This window comes from Dermacentor silvarum, chromosome 1 (assembly GCF_013339745.2).
Source record: "Dermacentor silvarum isolate Dsil-2018 chromosome 1, BIME_Dsil_1.4, whole genome shotgun sequence".
In the NCBI taxonomy this organism is placed as follows: domain Eukaryota; kingdom Metazoa; phylum Arthropoda; class Arachnida; order Ixodida; family Ixodidae; genus Dermacentor; species Dermacentor silvarum.
In genome coordinates, this window is record NC_051154.1 from 72,017,673 (window position 1) to 72,033,763 (window position 16,091).

The 16,091-nt window shown below is 45.9% G+C and overlaps 1 protein-coding gene across 1 annotated transcript in view; it reads right to left on the bottom strand.

Annotated features, from left to right (window-relative positions):
• The window catches only part of LOC119465680 (Wilms tumor protein 1-interacting protein homolog), a 79,321-nt gene that overhangs the window by 21,572 nt on the left and 41,658 nt on the right, over positions 1-16,091 (bottom strand). The window contains exons 2-4 of the mRNA XM_037726189.2: positions 2,987-3,088; positions 1,574-1,641; positions 205-267 (exon numbers count right to left, since the gene is read on the bottom strand). Coding sequence (XP_037582117.1) covers positions 205-267; positions 1,574-1,641; positions 2,987-3,088 — 233 coding nt within the window. The remainder of the gene's footprint in view (positions 1-204; positions 268-1,573; positions 1,642-2,986; positions 3,089-16,091) is intronic.

Consider the following 16,091-nt stretch of genomic DNA (forward strand, 5'->3'; position numbering starts at 1 on the left):
TTCGGGCCTGGAAAGTATTTTAATAAATAAATATATAAATAGGCCTTCACAACTGATGGCCCCATGAAACTTTGCACAATAGAGCGCAAAGTTGCATGGATGCACTTGACTGTCTATGCTGTCAAGTGCATCCACAGCAACTTGCAGCACGCCTAGATGACAGAGCTGCAAATCCTATTGGTAAACGCTGACTGGTGCCCTTACCATTTCCATAATCAAGTGTCCACACACTGCACACTTCTCCGCAGTTTGCTGAAAGCCGGAGTACTGCAAAAGAAGCAGAAGAACATAAACCAAAACTCTATGAAATTTTCGTACAAACCCCCAAGTGAAATTAAACTTAATGAAAGTGTACATTAAATGCAACTAATGCAAAACTAGATTGATTTACATTAGTTATTTTCAGCTTAGTGATGAGATCGCTAAAAGGTGCATGGCCACAGGTGCTATGCTATGCGGCAAAAACACCAGCATGCTAGACTCAGGTACACAGCAGCTGTTTGTAAATTCTTGCATGCATTTTATGGTATGCAAAATGTCGCATATACACAGCGTCATTTATTCACAGTCATGCAGGAACAAGCACACTAATAATGCAATAGGTGAGCTTGTACAGTTATATATTGGCACCGTATGTTTAAAGCAAGAGCCTCACTTCATTAGGTGTTCGTGGATGCATTCATGTGAGAAAGGTGCATCTACTGCCACCAAGCAACAAAGTCATCGACCCTTAAAATGCCTGTCAAGAACTTGCAAAATGCAAAGTACAGGAAATGCTGTTTTCTGTCATTGCATGCCAAACAGAAAGTTATTGCAGATTCCACATGTATGTGAACTATGCATATTACATAGGCATCTTTTGCATTAAAAAAAAAGGGGGGGGGGGGGGTGATAAATCAGGTATTGTGCATCACGTACTGAAAAGCCATTACTTTCATTGCTCTCATCAAGAAGCAAGTTCTGCTCCCAGCTAAGCCAAAACAGCATTTGACAAGCATTCGTGATGATGGCAACTAGCTATTGGAGGATGCCATTTTTGAAACCCTTTCTGCTGTGCGAATGGGTAAACTACCAAATTTCAAACACATTTGCCAAGACCTTTGGCAGTGGTCATAAAGAGGAAACTCGCTGTAATATTAAAATAGCATAGCCAACTGCACCTCACTCCTGACATTAAACACAAGTGGCAGGACATGCACATGAGTCAGGCCTATCCTGTAGTTCACTACAGCTACTAATTTGACAAGCTGTGCGAGGAGTGATACCAAAATTTGTTTGTTTGCCTGAGGCTCAAAGTTCCAACAAACTTGTTGTTGAAAAATAAGAGAAAAAAGCATTTTCTTTTTCTTCAACAGGCACTTTGCCTGTAACCTGTATGTGTGTAAAACACTGTTTAGATTAAACTGCTCAGATGTTGTAACTTTGGATTCATGAAACTTGGCTTAATCAAAGGCCACCTACTGGATTAAGCTGGAACAACTAGCTCAACAATACATTTTTCCAAATTGGGGCTATGCAAAATTTGTCCAAGTAACACGGGTATAACAAAGGGACATAGAGAAAGCATACAGACCAGGTAGTCCTCTTCACAGTACACCTTGCCATGGACGTTATAGAATGCTTTGCCTCTCAGAGCACGCCCTGCAAATAAAAATTTAATCGTCTCGTTAGAAACATTAATTTCCTAAACTTACATCTAAGTTCAACCTGTTCAATTCTCTATGCTACACTTGAAGTAATTTCCTGGGGCATTCAACAAGGAAAAAGCAGTGCTTGGTAGCTACAGAATGTTTGGTACAGACACTTGACAAGTCTTTCATTATTAAGCTTCCAATTCAAACACTGCGAAATTATTCTAACAAGTTTCAAAATTTTAAAGATAAACTTCTGACCACATCAGAGAAGTCGTTTTGAAATTCTATGTGCCTTTTGTCATGCATGAGACAGATGAATTTTTATAGTAGCATAGAAATAATTTTAAGTAAGTAAAAAACACTACATTGAAACTAAAACTAAACAGGGAGTCCCACAGAATAGCTTCTATGTTTAGGTTGCTGAATGCAATTCAACTATAAGTTTAGTGTAGTCGTTCATGGCAATAAAAGCCATGTTGACTTTGCCTAATGATAGGTTTACAAGGTATCAGTACCCGTGCTGTTGCTCCTGCAATGATGTCATGAACAGCAAGTATACGGAGGCTAGTATAAGCCATCCATTCGAGGGTACACACTGGGAGTGTGCACACAAATATCTAAAATTAATATGTGGAAAAAGTGCACAAAGCTCAGTTGAAACTTTGGTAACAGCGCAATACAGATGACCACAAGAAGGGAGACACGTACACACAAGTGCTTGTGTGTATGTGTCTCCCTTCTTGTGGTCATCTGTTTTGCACTGTTACCCAAAGTTTCAAGATGTACCAACTCGCCCAAAAAGAAGTATTGACAAAGCTCAGTTGTGCTGTTTGGTGCACATCAGCAAAGTGCCAAGCAAAATAAATGACACAAATTTCACTGAGATCCATACACCTCAAAGATCTGTACCTTGTTTTCAAGATGAGTGTATGCACATTTTTGTGAAATATTATTTTTCATACATCTCTACTTCAAAGCCTAAAGGTTTCCCAAATGCAGCAGAATCTCATATCATCATATGAGAATAAGATACATTTTTGACATAAGGACACAATTTACAACTGATGAAACCGAGGAACTAAACATCAGTGTGCCCGTTCTTAATTCTTGTGTCCAGCTATGTGGCATTTGATAATGCAGTGAGGGGTTTCAGCTTTCCACACTTTAAGTGGAATCTTCTAAGCAAATGAGTTGGTACCTGAGGGCTTCTTTAAGTGAAAGAAGAGAATGTGCCTTAGACAATTGGAGTAACGGCAGAAAAAAATAAATAAAAGATAGTTCCTCATTATAAGCCACACATTCCAGTACATTCTAGTACTGGGTTACAATGCTCAGCGAAATAGCTTCCTTACCACATGAACAGCAGATGAAACAGTTAGTGTGGTAGAGGTTGCCCATTGCTTGACAGGCCTGGCCAGCACCCGTCACCTTTTCACCACATGTATGGCAGATACCTGAACAGAAAGAACATTATTTATTATATGAAGTGAAAAAAAAAAAAAAAGAGTCGGAGACAGGCTCGCAATTGCCTCTGGAAAGGGGCACAATGCCTGCCTGCCTCGAAAGAAAGGGAATAAGAAGGGCATGGGAAAGAAAGACTGAGAAATCATGAAGAATAAGAAAATGAGAGAGAGAGAGAGAGAGAGAGAGAGGAATACACCAGTAAGTCTACAAGGGAGCATTAGGAAGACAGGAAACAGAAAGGATGTTGCATATCGCCCAGCAAATTCCACGGGATAGGTAAATTTATTGCTCAGCTTACAATGAGTTGGCTTACAAACTGTACTCAGAGGAGAGAAAGAATGAACTGGTCTTACACAGTTGAGTGATACTCAGTCTCAAGCTCCGAGATTGCGCTGCCACACTTGGGGCCAGTTGGACCAGGAGCACATTAACAACTTGCATCGGTTATGACATGAAAAGTATTGTAACGGCAAACTAATGAACTTTGGTAGTTCAGGCCCACACTGCAAGTGCAGAGTAAATTTGAGCTTTTACTTTGTTATGCGCACTGGGCTGCTGTTCAGTCTTAATTTTAAATTCGATGGCATCACAGAATCTTGAGGATACAGCATCACTGCTTTAGTGGTCACCTGTCGGGCTATGAAAACACAGAGCAATCAGGCTGTAGCAATGAGTACAACAGTATGGCAGGATTTACTAATGGCTTTATCTCCAGCATGACCTTTTTATTATTCATACTGTGTAAGTCAAATTGAAAGCGCTAGCTTGTAGGTAACTGGCGCATGATTTATGTAAACTAACAACACTTTGAGCGATGCTGAGCTCGTATTATTTCTTTAAAGGAAAGACGCTTTTTTTTTAGAGGTATGACAAAACCAGCATAAAAAAAGAGAGGAAATTGTACATTTTATCATATAGTAAATGCCAGCGAAAAATTCTCTTATTACCCAACTGATGCCTACACTTCCTTAGTGCACAGTGCGCATTAAGTGCCATGAGTAAACTAGCATGTGCATCTAGGTAGAGTGTAACCATCATATACACCCATTGCATGCGTGACTGTCCATAAAGAAGTCCTGAAAGTAGCAATTTTAAAAATAAAGATACGACTTCCCAATATAGATAACTAAGTCTCGAAAAGATTGCTTTTAGCAGGCACAATGAACACATGTTGTTGAATGTTTAAGAGAAGCACTGCTTAAAGCTCAATTGCAGCGAAATTTTAGGCACCGTACGAAGCTCAGTTTCAGATAGTGTAGATATACAGCAGCCTGTGTGCAAAATTTAACTTTCAAAATATGAGTGGATGCATCACGAAAAGCTCACAAAAGTTCCTGTCGAGTGGGTTTCTCGCTCACACAAGAGCATTCAGTAGATTTCAAACCGACCTTCAACTAAAGCTTGACTAACCATCTAATCACTTACATTTTTAACAATGCTTATGCAAATGTCCTTATTCATTACTGTACAATGTTTTGCTACACTCCACAGTACTGTACAGCACTGTACAGGAACTAATAGAAGCAAGTGGAGGCTCCAGTACCAGTTGAACTCGCACTAGGCCACTTTGCCCCCCCCCCTGCACAGAAAGCAGATCGAATGCAATAATCAAATATGAGGAAGCTTTTGCATGCTCCCTGACCTGACAACCATTGCTTGGTAAGCCTAAAGAATGCAGTAAAAAAACAAACCAGATGCCTGCTGCAATGAGTAAAAACAAGTGCTCCCTGTACAATAGGAACTTGCCCATTTTCACATTTGAAAGGCTACTGGTTTCCCATGTCACTATAGCTAGTATTGATGCCAACGAATCTCCATAATTTTTTTGCATGATCTGACTTGCAAAAGTTGGGAGCTGTGAACCAGATGCATATTTTGCATATTTCAGATTTTTTTTTTACTCTCCGTACTTGTATAAAAATAGCAAATTATTACATTACTTTCATTCGTGATCTTGTGGTGCTTCTTAAAAGTTTCACATAAGAATTCTGAAAAATTGTCAGAGCAATTATTACTCCTATACATCCATTCAAAACAATATTGTGATCAGGTTATAATTTATGTACTGCAGCATACCTGGTGACTACAATGTCTTGAAATAGGGTGTTAAAACATAAGAGCACTGAAAATGAGAATATTTCTAGCAGTAATGAAAAGAGTTAAAGCATCTACAGGTGCCAATTACTGTTCTTTAGGCATGTATAAACTATGACTTTCTAATGAACAGAGCCCAGTAAACCCCCGTTTTGTGAAATTAATTTTATTTTCTCAACAAAATAGAATGATGCAGGTTGCGTAGGTTACGAGATTTATCTGAAATCTAATGTGGCTAGACACCATGGGAAAAGTTGTGAAAGCAGTCCCAAACAAGCAGCATCCCAATATTTTGGGTCTCATTGTGCTTTTTGTCACCGAGTATTATTTTGCATGGAAAAAAAAGTAAGCAAGAGTTACTACGTTTTACTTTGTAAATCGTGAAGGCAAAAGCAAAAGCCTGTCAGCTGTGGAAGAAGACTACAACGAACGCGCGAGCAGTGGCACGAGCGTTGGGGCAGTGTGGGAACACTAGCATGATGAGCGGCATCGGAGCCAGCTGTGAAAGACGACGACGACGACGACGAATGCGCGAACAGTGGCACGAGCGCGTCTCTGTGACCACGTGACCTGAGCAATCAGCCACGCCCACCTTTAGTAAGCCAGAACCGTGGAGCAGCCGTGACTTCAGGGAAGTGTGCTCGGCTCGCACCGCGGAGGCCCGAGTTAGATTCCCGCCCAGACCGAAATGTACCAAATTTTCTTTTCAAAGCCACTAATTTACTTTGTTTACAGGAACATCCCTGAGAAATGTGATGTCAATCCGAGCATTTTTAGACGTGTTTTATTGCGATGGCAATTATATGGACACTCCAAAGCGGATTTATGCCGTAGGCGTCGCCGTGAGGTTCCGTATGACGTCAACGGCGATGAAATCGTCGCCGCGCGCCGTATGCTGTATGTGCGAGTGAAAGGGAGCGAGGGACACGCGCTTTCACGGGGAGCGAAGGCACGGCGGAGGGCAGACGCGCGTTCTTCGCCTTGCTCCCTGAAGGGCTCCAGAATTAAGCGTCTCTTTCCTCCTTTACAAGAACCATATATATATATATATATATATATATATATATATATATATACATATATATATATACATATATATAAAGAGAGAGAGAGCAAACGCGACTTCTTCCGTCGCGCGAAAGGCCGTGGGGTGACGGGAGGGAGGGAGGGAGGGGAGGCGAGGAGGTGGTAAAGACTTCCGACGCTGCTCGACGAGTGCCCCGTTCTGACCTCGTCGAAAACCCCCGAGCCGCCCCCAGAGGCACCGGCAACAGTCACCAACGCCGAGCGCGTTCGGTGCGAACGCGGGCAAAACGCCGACGGCGTCGACAACAGTTCTGCGTGTTGCTGGTGCTGCTGCATGTCCAAGTTTATACAGCTGATAAAACTACTATCCTTACTCCTTATAGCTCTCTACTAATTTGCTATCGCAATTGATGCTTCGCCTTTCGGGTGAAACTACGACCATTTTTTACTCTTTGCGGCATCGGCCATTTTTCGTAACGGCGCAGTTTCGCCAAGGGCACCGCCAACATTGGCACCTAAGGCTTTCGCCTTAACAAACGCTAAACATCCACCGAAACTAGCGTCACATAGTTGCACTTTACAACGGTGGATGATCCAATGCCATCTGAAATTGCGGCATGGTTGCCAGTCAGACATTTTGACAGTTACGTCAGTACCGAGAAAAGGGGATTTTTTGCCCGAGACAGATTGAACTTTCGAACTCTATCAGCAACAGGTCCATTAGGGATGGTGGCGAGCCTTTCCTGAATGCCCAAAGTGATCCCCGCATTCCGAATCGAAGTTGTGCCTGACCACACTCGAGTTTCTCGATGATGTCGGCCAATAACGCGAAGTGCGCTAAGACACCATCAAGTGTATCATCAGGTAGAGCAGTTTGAGCCCTTTTCACAGCAATCCTCTAGTTTGCTCCAAAGCTGTTAAATGCCAACTGCAACGAAATTGTGGGCCGCGTAAAAAGCCTAGTTTAAGATGGTGTACATATGAGGTGCCTCCGTGCAAAATTTGACGTTCGAATTACGGACGAAGGCGTCAGGGAAAGCTCGCAAAAATAGCCGGTTTTGAAACCGAAACAGAAAAATAACACTGGCCGTGCGGCTCGCCGGAAATGACGCATGACCTGGAACGCGCGGCTTGCTGTTAGAACTAAACAATCAATATCGGCAGCGAAATGCATCGGTGTACCCTTTGTACAAGGTGTGCCCTTTTGTATACCGCAAACACCCCCGCAGCCACCGAGTGAAGGCACGTCACCCAGAGGAAGTTAGGTAAGCTTGTGACGTTACGGTCAATAGCAAGGAGAAGGAATGAAGAAAGGAAAATTCAGACGATAGGATTGGATGGCGCACGTATACACGGATCTTGTAACAAGCATGTTTCCCTGAAACCCCTGACCTATCGCTGACTATATAAAGGGTGTCCCACGTAGCTGGACAGAAGGCAATGTTTGACGCAGTAGCGCACCCAGTATCTCTGCCAGGGGAGGGGAGGGGGGGGGGGGGTTGACAGTTTGTCAATACCATCTAAACAGCACTAATTTCGATTTATTCACGGGAAATTGTCACAAAAATTCGCTTTTTGCGAGTGTGCAGACGATTGCGCGTCTTACATCTTAGTTGCAGCACTCAAATGCGTAAGGAAAGAAAAGGGGTTCAACAAAAGGGGGGGTTAAGTCGGCCTCAGGGGGGGGGGGGGGGTTGCAACCCCCGAATCCCCCCCCCCCCCCCCCCCCACTGATTTGCCCCCAAGGTGCGCCACTGGTTTGACGCCCCTTGAAGCAAGTCAGACTACTTTTTGGAGTTTGCCTAATTACATGAATAGTCATAACTAACTTTTAAAATATTATAATCAGAGCAATACTGTCCATCAGAAAAATGTAGGCCATTATGAAAAATTCCCGGTTCATCTTTCCGTTGCTCTATACGTGCTACATTAAATTTTTTTTCCAAGCCTGAAAGAAGCCCGCAAAATCACGCGAAAATGGTCACGCGGCACTTTTACGTGTTTTGCGGGCTTTCCTACAGACAGACCTGCTACAGAGAGTGCATAGTGATAATACAAAAAGGCATAGTGATAACACAAAAAATAAAGAAACGCTGAGATAAGCCACGCGGTTCCTTGCAGCCGAAAAATTAATGCCGAGCTCTTCAGCAATCTTCATTTGCCCGTATGGCAAATTTCAAAACACGAAATCGCAGGCTGCGTTTCTTGGGTCTTGAAATAAAGCGGCACAAAACAACGCATGTGGCATGACGCATGTGGCAATTCCAGAGCAAGGATCACAAGCGCCTCCCCCGCGTTCGATGTTGAGCGCCCCCGAAAGGGCTCGCTACAAGGTAAAATACACAAAGAGCCGCCGGGTGGTTTTGCTAGTGCTGGGGCGCGGCACTGCCGTTATCGCCCGCCGCACCAGACGTCGCGCCACCAACAATAATGCAGGGGGGGATAGCGCTATACTTCTAAAAGGAAAAGCAGCGAAAAGCCAGGAGGAAGACCGCTGGAGCATACACGCACATATGCACAGTGCGTGACTCAAGCAGCCGCATGAGTCAGTGTCCCTGGCAGCAGGCGCGTACACAGACCACCACCACCACCGCCGCCGCCGCCGCCACAGCAAAGGGGGGGCTGGGGGTGACCCCCAAGGCGATCGGCTCACCTACCTGTTTGGCGGCGGCGGCGGCGGCGCGCGCGGACGCACACACACACACACCCACGGCAGAGAGACGGGTATTCTTCCCCACCCCCTCCCCCCCTCTTGGGCTAACAAGCCGCGGCCGAAGAGCCATTCGCGTGTGACGGCACCGCGCACGGTAATGCACACCGCCAGCCAAGCACGAAGAGCTCCGGCCCCAATCCTCGGGGCTCCCGAGGAGCACTCTTGTGAACAGAACGGGACAAAACGGCGCCGCGGCCTGTTGCTTGGCGCTCGCTCACTTCTAGAGGCACGCTAGCAGTGCACGAGTTCAAATTCGCCGCGCTTCGGGCTTGAATGGACAGAGGCATCATACATATACATACATAAAGGCCGCATTGCTTTTCTTATATGAACACTCGCCGCACCCATTACAAGCCCGCTTGAAAGCGGATATTTGATAAAAATAAACTGCAGAAAAGAAAAAAAGAAAGTTCCAGGAAAGCCAGGACCCGTCCAACACAGAGGCGACGGAAACGAAGCTAAAGTTACAGCGAGTAGAATGTTAACGGGATTGTGCAGTAAATGCCTCATAACCAGTGTCGGTTCGGCTGCCGCTCACTCGATGCTTTCACCTGCTAGGAGTATGCACAGTGCCCGGGCAACCGTTCGCCTCCTATTCGCTATTCGCTTGTTGGCGGAAAAAAAAAAAAAAAAAGAAAGAAAGAAAGAAAGAAAGAAAAGAGAGAGAGAGAGAGAGAGAGATGCCACTCCGTCTAGGCGTCGAGAGCGGCGCTCGCTATTGTGGCTCGGCGACATACGACTGCGCGCGCCCACATACAGCGGCCGACCTCGCAGCGAAGTTGGAAAACGCCCAAACGAGCGATTTCCGGCGGTCGAACAAGATCACAACGATCGCCACTCCTTCCTCCTCCTCAACCCCCCCCCCCCCCCCCTTTGCCGACGACGAGACCACTCGTGGCTCACATGGCAGCACTTCAAATTTTGCACTAAGAACACCGAAAGCCACTGCAGAGTGTAAATCATCCTCTACTTAAACATTTAAGCAAAACTCCGTATGACTAACTAAAATGAGTTTCCTTAGCCGCGGAAATCGCCACGACTGCATCGGCGATTTCCGCTGCAAGAAGCATTTATTTGGCTCTACGTCTTGAAACACTAAGGGATCGGAAGCTAGATCATAAGCAGCACATGCACGTCCTGTTGCTCAATTCTTAAAAACTTACAGAATGACAACTTGATCGGGAGGAGACAACAATGCGCTGGTCGGCACTCATTACACTTCGGAGCCCTCTGTGTACTAGCTTAGAGCATGGAGAAATGGCTGAGAGGGGACAGATTGTGAGAGAAAATGATGGACAAACTTCCCATTTTGAATTTCGCGCTCGAACCACAGCGCCAATGACGTCAGCGTTCGCGTACTGTTGCCGTAAATATCTACAAAACTTGCTGGCGCGCGACGTCCAGGGTGGCACCGCAACCAGCCAGTAACTTTACATGGCCTACTGCTGTACAAGCCTTCGTATATTTTCAAAATAGCTGTATTCTAATAGTGCAATCCGCCAATTTAACCTAACCAAGTTACATTTTCTGTCTGTTTCCCATAACACGCGATCTAGATCAATCCGAAGCCTTCTGCAACGGTCTCCGTCGCGGATCTTGACGCTGCTTAGAACGAAAATTAAAGGCGTATCTGAAGCAAGCAAACAAGAATAAAAATTTTACGCATCAATTTTAGGCCTGATGCCGAGTTACAGACGCCGAGACGCTCAGTTGGCAAAGTGGCCGAATGACGGAGCCGCTTATTTACCCTACGCATCCACACGACGACACGTAGACCCTACGTCTTCATTTCGAAAGGATGTGTGGAGATGCGTTCGAATAGCAACACAGGCGAGAGGCCGTGGCTTGTTAGTCGAAGGCTGTACGTCGAGACCTCATCACGCCCCTGCATACTATTTTAATATAGCTCGGTGAAGGGCTGCCACCTCAAACGCTATACGCTCCTAATGCCTAAATTATCTCATTGCTACACTCGACTGCCCTTAACTGAACGCGCTCGCGCAAAGGCCAACGCAGTCTCGTGAGACCAGTTTGCTAATTGGCCTCCGCGTACAGGGCGGTCCAAGAGGAAGCTTCCGTATCAACCGCCTCGAGCTGAAGACGACGAAGCCTCCCTAACTGCTCCCATCAAAGTCGTGAATTGACAACGCGGCGAGCTGCGTGTCACAGATGTCTCACGAAAGGCGCAACTTTGCCGGCCGACTGGGGAAGCGCGGAGCTGCACTCGCGTCAGAGACTCCACGTGCATGCATCCACGGATGCGAGATCTGCGTCATCACACCGGGACATCGCCGCACCAGTACAGATCGGACACCTCATAATAAGCGACGAGAACACACCAATCCGCCACCACAGACGTAACCGAGACAACAGAAAATTTCAATACGAGCGACATTTCGTTAAGCACGACGTGTTATACGAAGTGACAGGTGCATCGGGAGACACCATTGGTAGCTGCGGGAAACTATAGGGCGGTGAGCACTTGCATTTGTTGGTATTCAATGATTATTTCTTCAGAGCGGTTACACGAGGACAGAATGAATAATAGGGCGCTTTGTGCCTATTCTTTTCTTTCCTCGTGTGTGCCCGCGCACACACGAGAAAGAAAAAAAAAAAGAGGGAAGGCCACTCAGGAAAGCTAGAAACAACTTTATAACGAATAGACATAAGCGTTGAGGGACCTCGGAGGTATTCCCAACGAGCCTAAATATAGTCGTCCGGACGTTTCGGCCCATGTGTAAAGTCCTGCTAGTCTTCAGCGGTCATCTTTTCTGCGAGGCAGGCGGAAGCAAGTTGCAACAGCTCCGCCGTGACAAGAACTTCGTGTTGCGACGAACGTAATCTCCAGGCTTGACCGTGAAGCGACGTAACACAACCCAACAGCGTAAACGCGGCGGGATCTTTGCAGTTCTAGCAAACCGTTACCGTTGCTCTACAGTTATAGCGCTATCATCCCGCCAGAAGCCAGCTTCGCATGCACAACGACTGCTTTGCGTCAGCCATAATTTCAGCTTCCGCAAGTGCGTATTTTAGCATATCTAAGATTAGGAGGAGCGTAGGACGGCGAAGACCTCGGCGGCGCGGCTACTGCAATAGCCGCCCGGCAGCTGCTCTAAAACGCGCACTCTCGGGTCGCCCCGACAAAAAGCAAATGAGGTCACGCATACGCGACGTCGTTAGGTTCGCAGCAGGATTGCGATGGGACGTGCACGACGCCGCCCCTGAGTGTCCGCTCAAGTTTCCAGCGTTTCCTCGGTTTACACCGACCGCTAACCGAGGCGTACATCATTACGCCACAAATAAGCTTACTGAAAAGAAGAAGCCTACATTCCAGTTGGGACAGTCGTAATCATAGTACTGCATCTCATCTGAAGTTTCGTCACGGTTCACAATCTTTTTGTCGGAAGTAATGAAAAAAAAAAAAATATAGCATAGGTTTCTAAGTGTCGGATCAGCTTTGGAAAATTCTTCTGGTGGTCACTTCACCTCTGCACAGCCACTTTCACTTCGTCTGTGTCATGGAATGGTTGTCACAGAAGACGTTCCTTCGCCTGACCGATGCGGCAGATGTGGTCCGCATCCCCATGAATTAAGCAGGGGCAATTATTGCACTAGAAGATTTGCAGGTGACCAGAACTGACTTCCAAAGTTATCTCCTTCAAACCTTACGCTAAATAACGAACTACGACTTTTCGCACGCTTTTCAATGGCCATTTATATCCGCAACCTACTTTCCCAATTCACTTGCCCACAAAGCTGACATAGTATACATGGTCACACAGCATATCTCTGCTCGTCCCGTCGCATCTAGAGTTTTATACTAAAATTCCCACAGAGAAATCTGGCTCTCCGATTGTTTATAATCACCATGGGAATCATTGGTAGTACATAAATGGTTCCGATTCGATTTTAAAAAAAAGTACGTTACAGAATGTATCATTGTTCCTTTTGGTTCAATGGTAGGTATAGCGTACTCGCCTCGGAAGGTTTAGTTAGAACAGATTAGGTTACAGCATTTTGCACTCGCAATAATTTATTTCACTATACATAACTTCAAGCGCATAAGACAAATCACGACAGTTTTGAGTGTGCGTGCCGCTAAAGCTTAGATTACATTTACGAACACTCGTCATGCGTAATTACTTCTTTACATTCTAAACTTTCATTTTGTTAGAATGGTCTGAAAACAATCGTACGGTCGAAATTAGAAGCTAAACGAGCGTTCATGAGTCATTTTTCATTTCTGTCTCTCAATCTGTGTGTGTACGGCTTTGCATGGCATACGGCCGCGCTACATTTCGTGTTGGTTTTTCTCTTCTTGGAAGAAAAATGGGCCGGTATAGGCCTATTTGACGCCAGCTATGCCAACGTTCGAAACACTACTCAGAAATAAAGAAAAAGAAAAGGCGGGGGGGGGGGGGGGGGGGAGAGAGAGAGAGAGACAAGAAGACGAAAATGCCACTGCAGACAAACACAATTAAGTGACAAGCCCGCGAGTAGTATCATGGGCGTAAGTCTAGTTCCGGAAGAGGTTGTTCTTGGCCTAGTTGGCAGTACCCGCTATGAGACATAATTGCCGCTAAATGGACGCACAGGACACGACGGAAAACAATCACCACCCGTGTCGTCGTGATTGTTTTCCTTCGTGCCTGTGTTTTCGTTTGCGACCTTTTAGCGGCAATTATGTCTCACACAGTCTAGTCATTTGGTGCAGTAATATTGATAATCGCAGCACCGCCTATTGTGCAGCGACACACACACACACACACACACACACACACACACACACACACACACACACACACACACACACACACACACACACACACACACACACACACACACACACACACACAACTACCTGCTGTCTACCTGGTTGGCGCCTACGATATACTACACTGCATGGTGTGCACACCGCCGCCATAGGCTGGTATACAAGCATCACGCGTGCATAGAATATCAATACATATACATATCCTCCTCACAATACCGTGTCCCTCATTCCGCGCCATTCACGCCCCGATAACTAAGTGGGCAAAGCATGCCACACAAATGGCCGACGAAGGACCAAGTCCTACAAGATTTGGAGTGTTCTGACCGCAGCCGAAACAGCAGCCCAGGACGTATAGACGCAGATACGACGGGGGAGTTAACTCCGCGCGCTGCGTCACATGAGAAAGCCGCGGTGCGCGCATGCCGGCAAGAGAACGGTCACGCTTCCTGGCCAGCGTCGGCCTTGAGCGCGTCCCGCGTGCAGGCGACAAATGAAAAAGTAGCACTAGGTAACGGCCGCGGTCGCACCAGGAAGCCATCCAACAGTTTGTCAGGGGTGGACGTGAGAGTTGAACCGAAAGGCACAGCCCAAGAAGCTGTGGTTGAAGATTCTTTTTTTACCGCAGTGGTCTTGCAGCAAATGTAATCGGGAAGCTCTACGCACAAGCAGCTAATAGGCAATTAAAGCATGCAACGCACGTACTATTATCATCGCGCAGCGCGAGCAAGAATTACGAGAAAGATAACCGCCATAAAAGATCTGAGATTACAAAGAATCGCGTAGTGAGTACCGCAGGTTTATCCGCCGCGCTTTCTCAGAGGCTATGGCGTTATGCATCTAACCAACGGTCGCGGGCTCGATTCCCGGCCGTGGGAGTCGTATTCCGAAGAAATCTGTATGAAAAAAAAAAAAAAAATGCGTTCCGAGACAGGTGGAAATTAACCTTTTGACTGCCATATGCCCCTGGCGTTATTCTTTTTTTTTTTTTTTTTCCTGCGTGCTGGTTCAACGGGCATTTCATGCTACATAGAAACTGCTTCTCAACTGTCGGCTCCGATTCAAATTTAATCAACAGTTCCTCTTCTGTCTGTCAAGGTGCAGACGGACCTGCCCCACTGGTTCACCATGGCTGCTGGCCTGCTGATAAAAAGCGACAGAGCACTGATGCATCTGCTCCACATGCAGTCAAAAATTTAACTCGCAAGTCTTTTGTGTGTTTAGATTACCTCTCCATAGATGGCGCTACGTTTACGCGATGTTCTTTTTTACACGAATTGCTTCTAGAATGGCAGGGAGTGCGCTGAAAGCACAAAACGAGAACACTCGAGAGTGGCGGGAGTTGCGCGAGGGTGGGTGCCCGAGTTATATCGGGAGTGGTAGTGGAAGGGTTAAAGAATCCAGGCCGTCAAAATAATTCAAACCTCTGCATTACGGCGTGCTTTATAACCACGGTGCGCATATTTGGGACGCTAAAGGGGCACTAAAATAACTTAAGCTAGACTGGTAAATTACACTTCTGAAACTTCAGTACGAATTGCGAGTGTATTAGGTTCAAATTTGGACCGTAAACTGACATGAAGATACCGAATCTGCCTTTTTCAAATCTTTTAAAACTTTTTTAGAACCTTCATTTTTAGAAGGTTTTAGCACTGCCCAAACGAAAACGGACCTCGCGGTACGGTAATACGTTAATCCGCCGCCTTGCACAACTTGAATTTTGGCAACCGAAAAGTTTCACAGCACGGCCAATTGCGTTTCCCTATACAATGATAATTCGCGGCTAAAGCTACAGTATATCCGTTGTAGCGATGCTCAGGGTTGCTAGCGATGCCACGTTCCTGTATCAATCCATACCGTAATACGGTAATCATCTGCTTTGTATCTACTCCGTACGCTGACACTGTGTGACTGGAACTACTGTCTTACCTGCGTATCGAAGATGACGCAAGTGTACGTTACAAATTTCTATGTGAAGTTGGTGAGAGACCTAGTCAAAACACACCTTCTGCGTTTACATTTTAAAATTCTTACGAGCAGAAGGATATTGAAAAATAGAAGGACGAAATTAACGAAGCGCTGCAGTTAACGATGATATCCCCATTAGCATTAGTGAAAGAACAAAGCACGTCGAGACGGCCGCTCGATCCTGCGGGAAACAAAACAAACATAACGGCCGCACCAGCGGTGCCCACTCGAGCACATAGGAAAGAGAGAGAGAGAAAGAAAGAGCAATGAACATGTCCGTGCTATCTCACACACGTTTATAGGAAGGCGCGACGAGCGCAAGCGATGCCATTAGGCGACGGAATTCACTCGTATAGTCCCAGTCGTTTACCGGCTTCTTTATTGACATTACACAATCTGTCACCTATTTTGCTGCGTATAG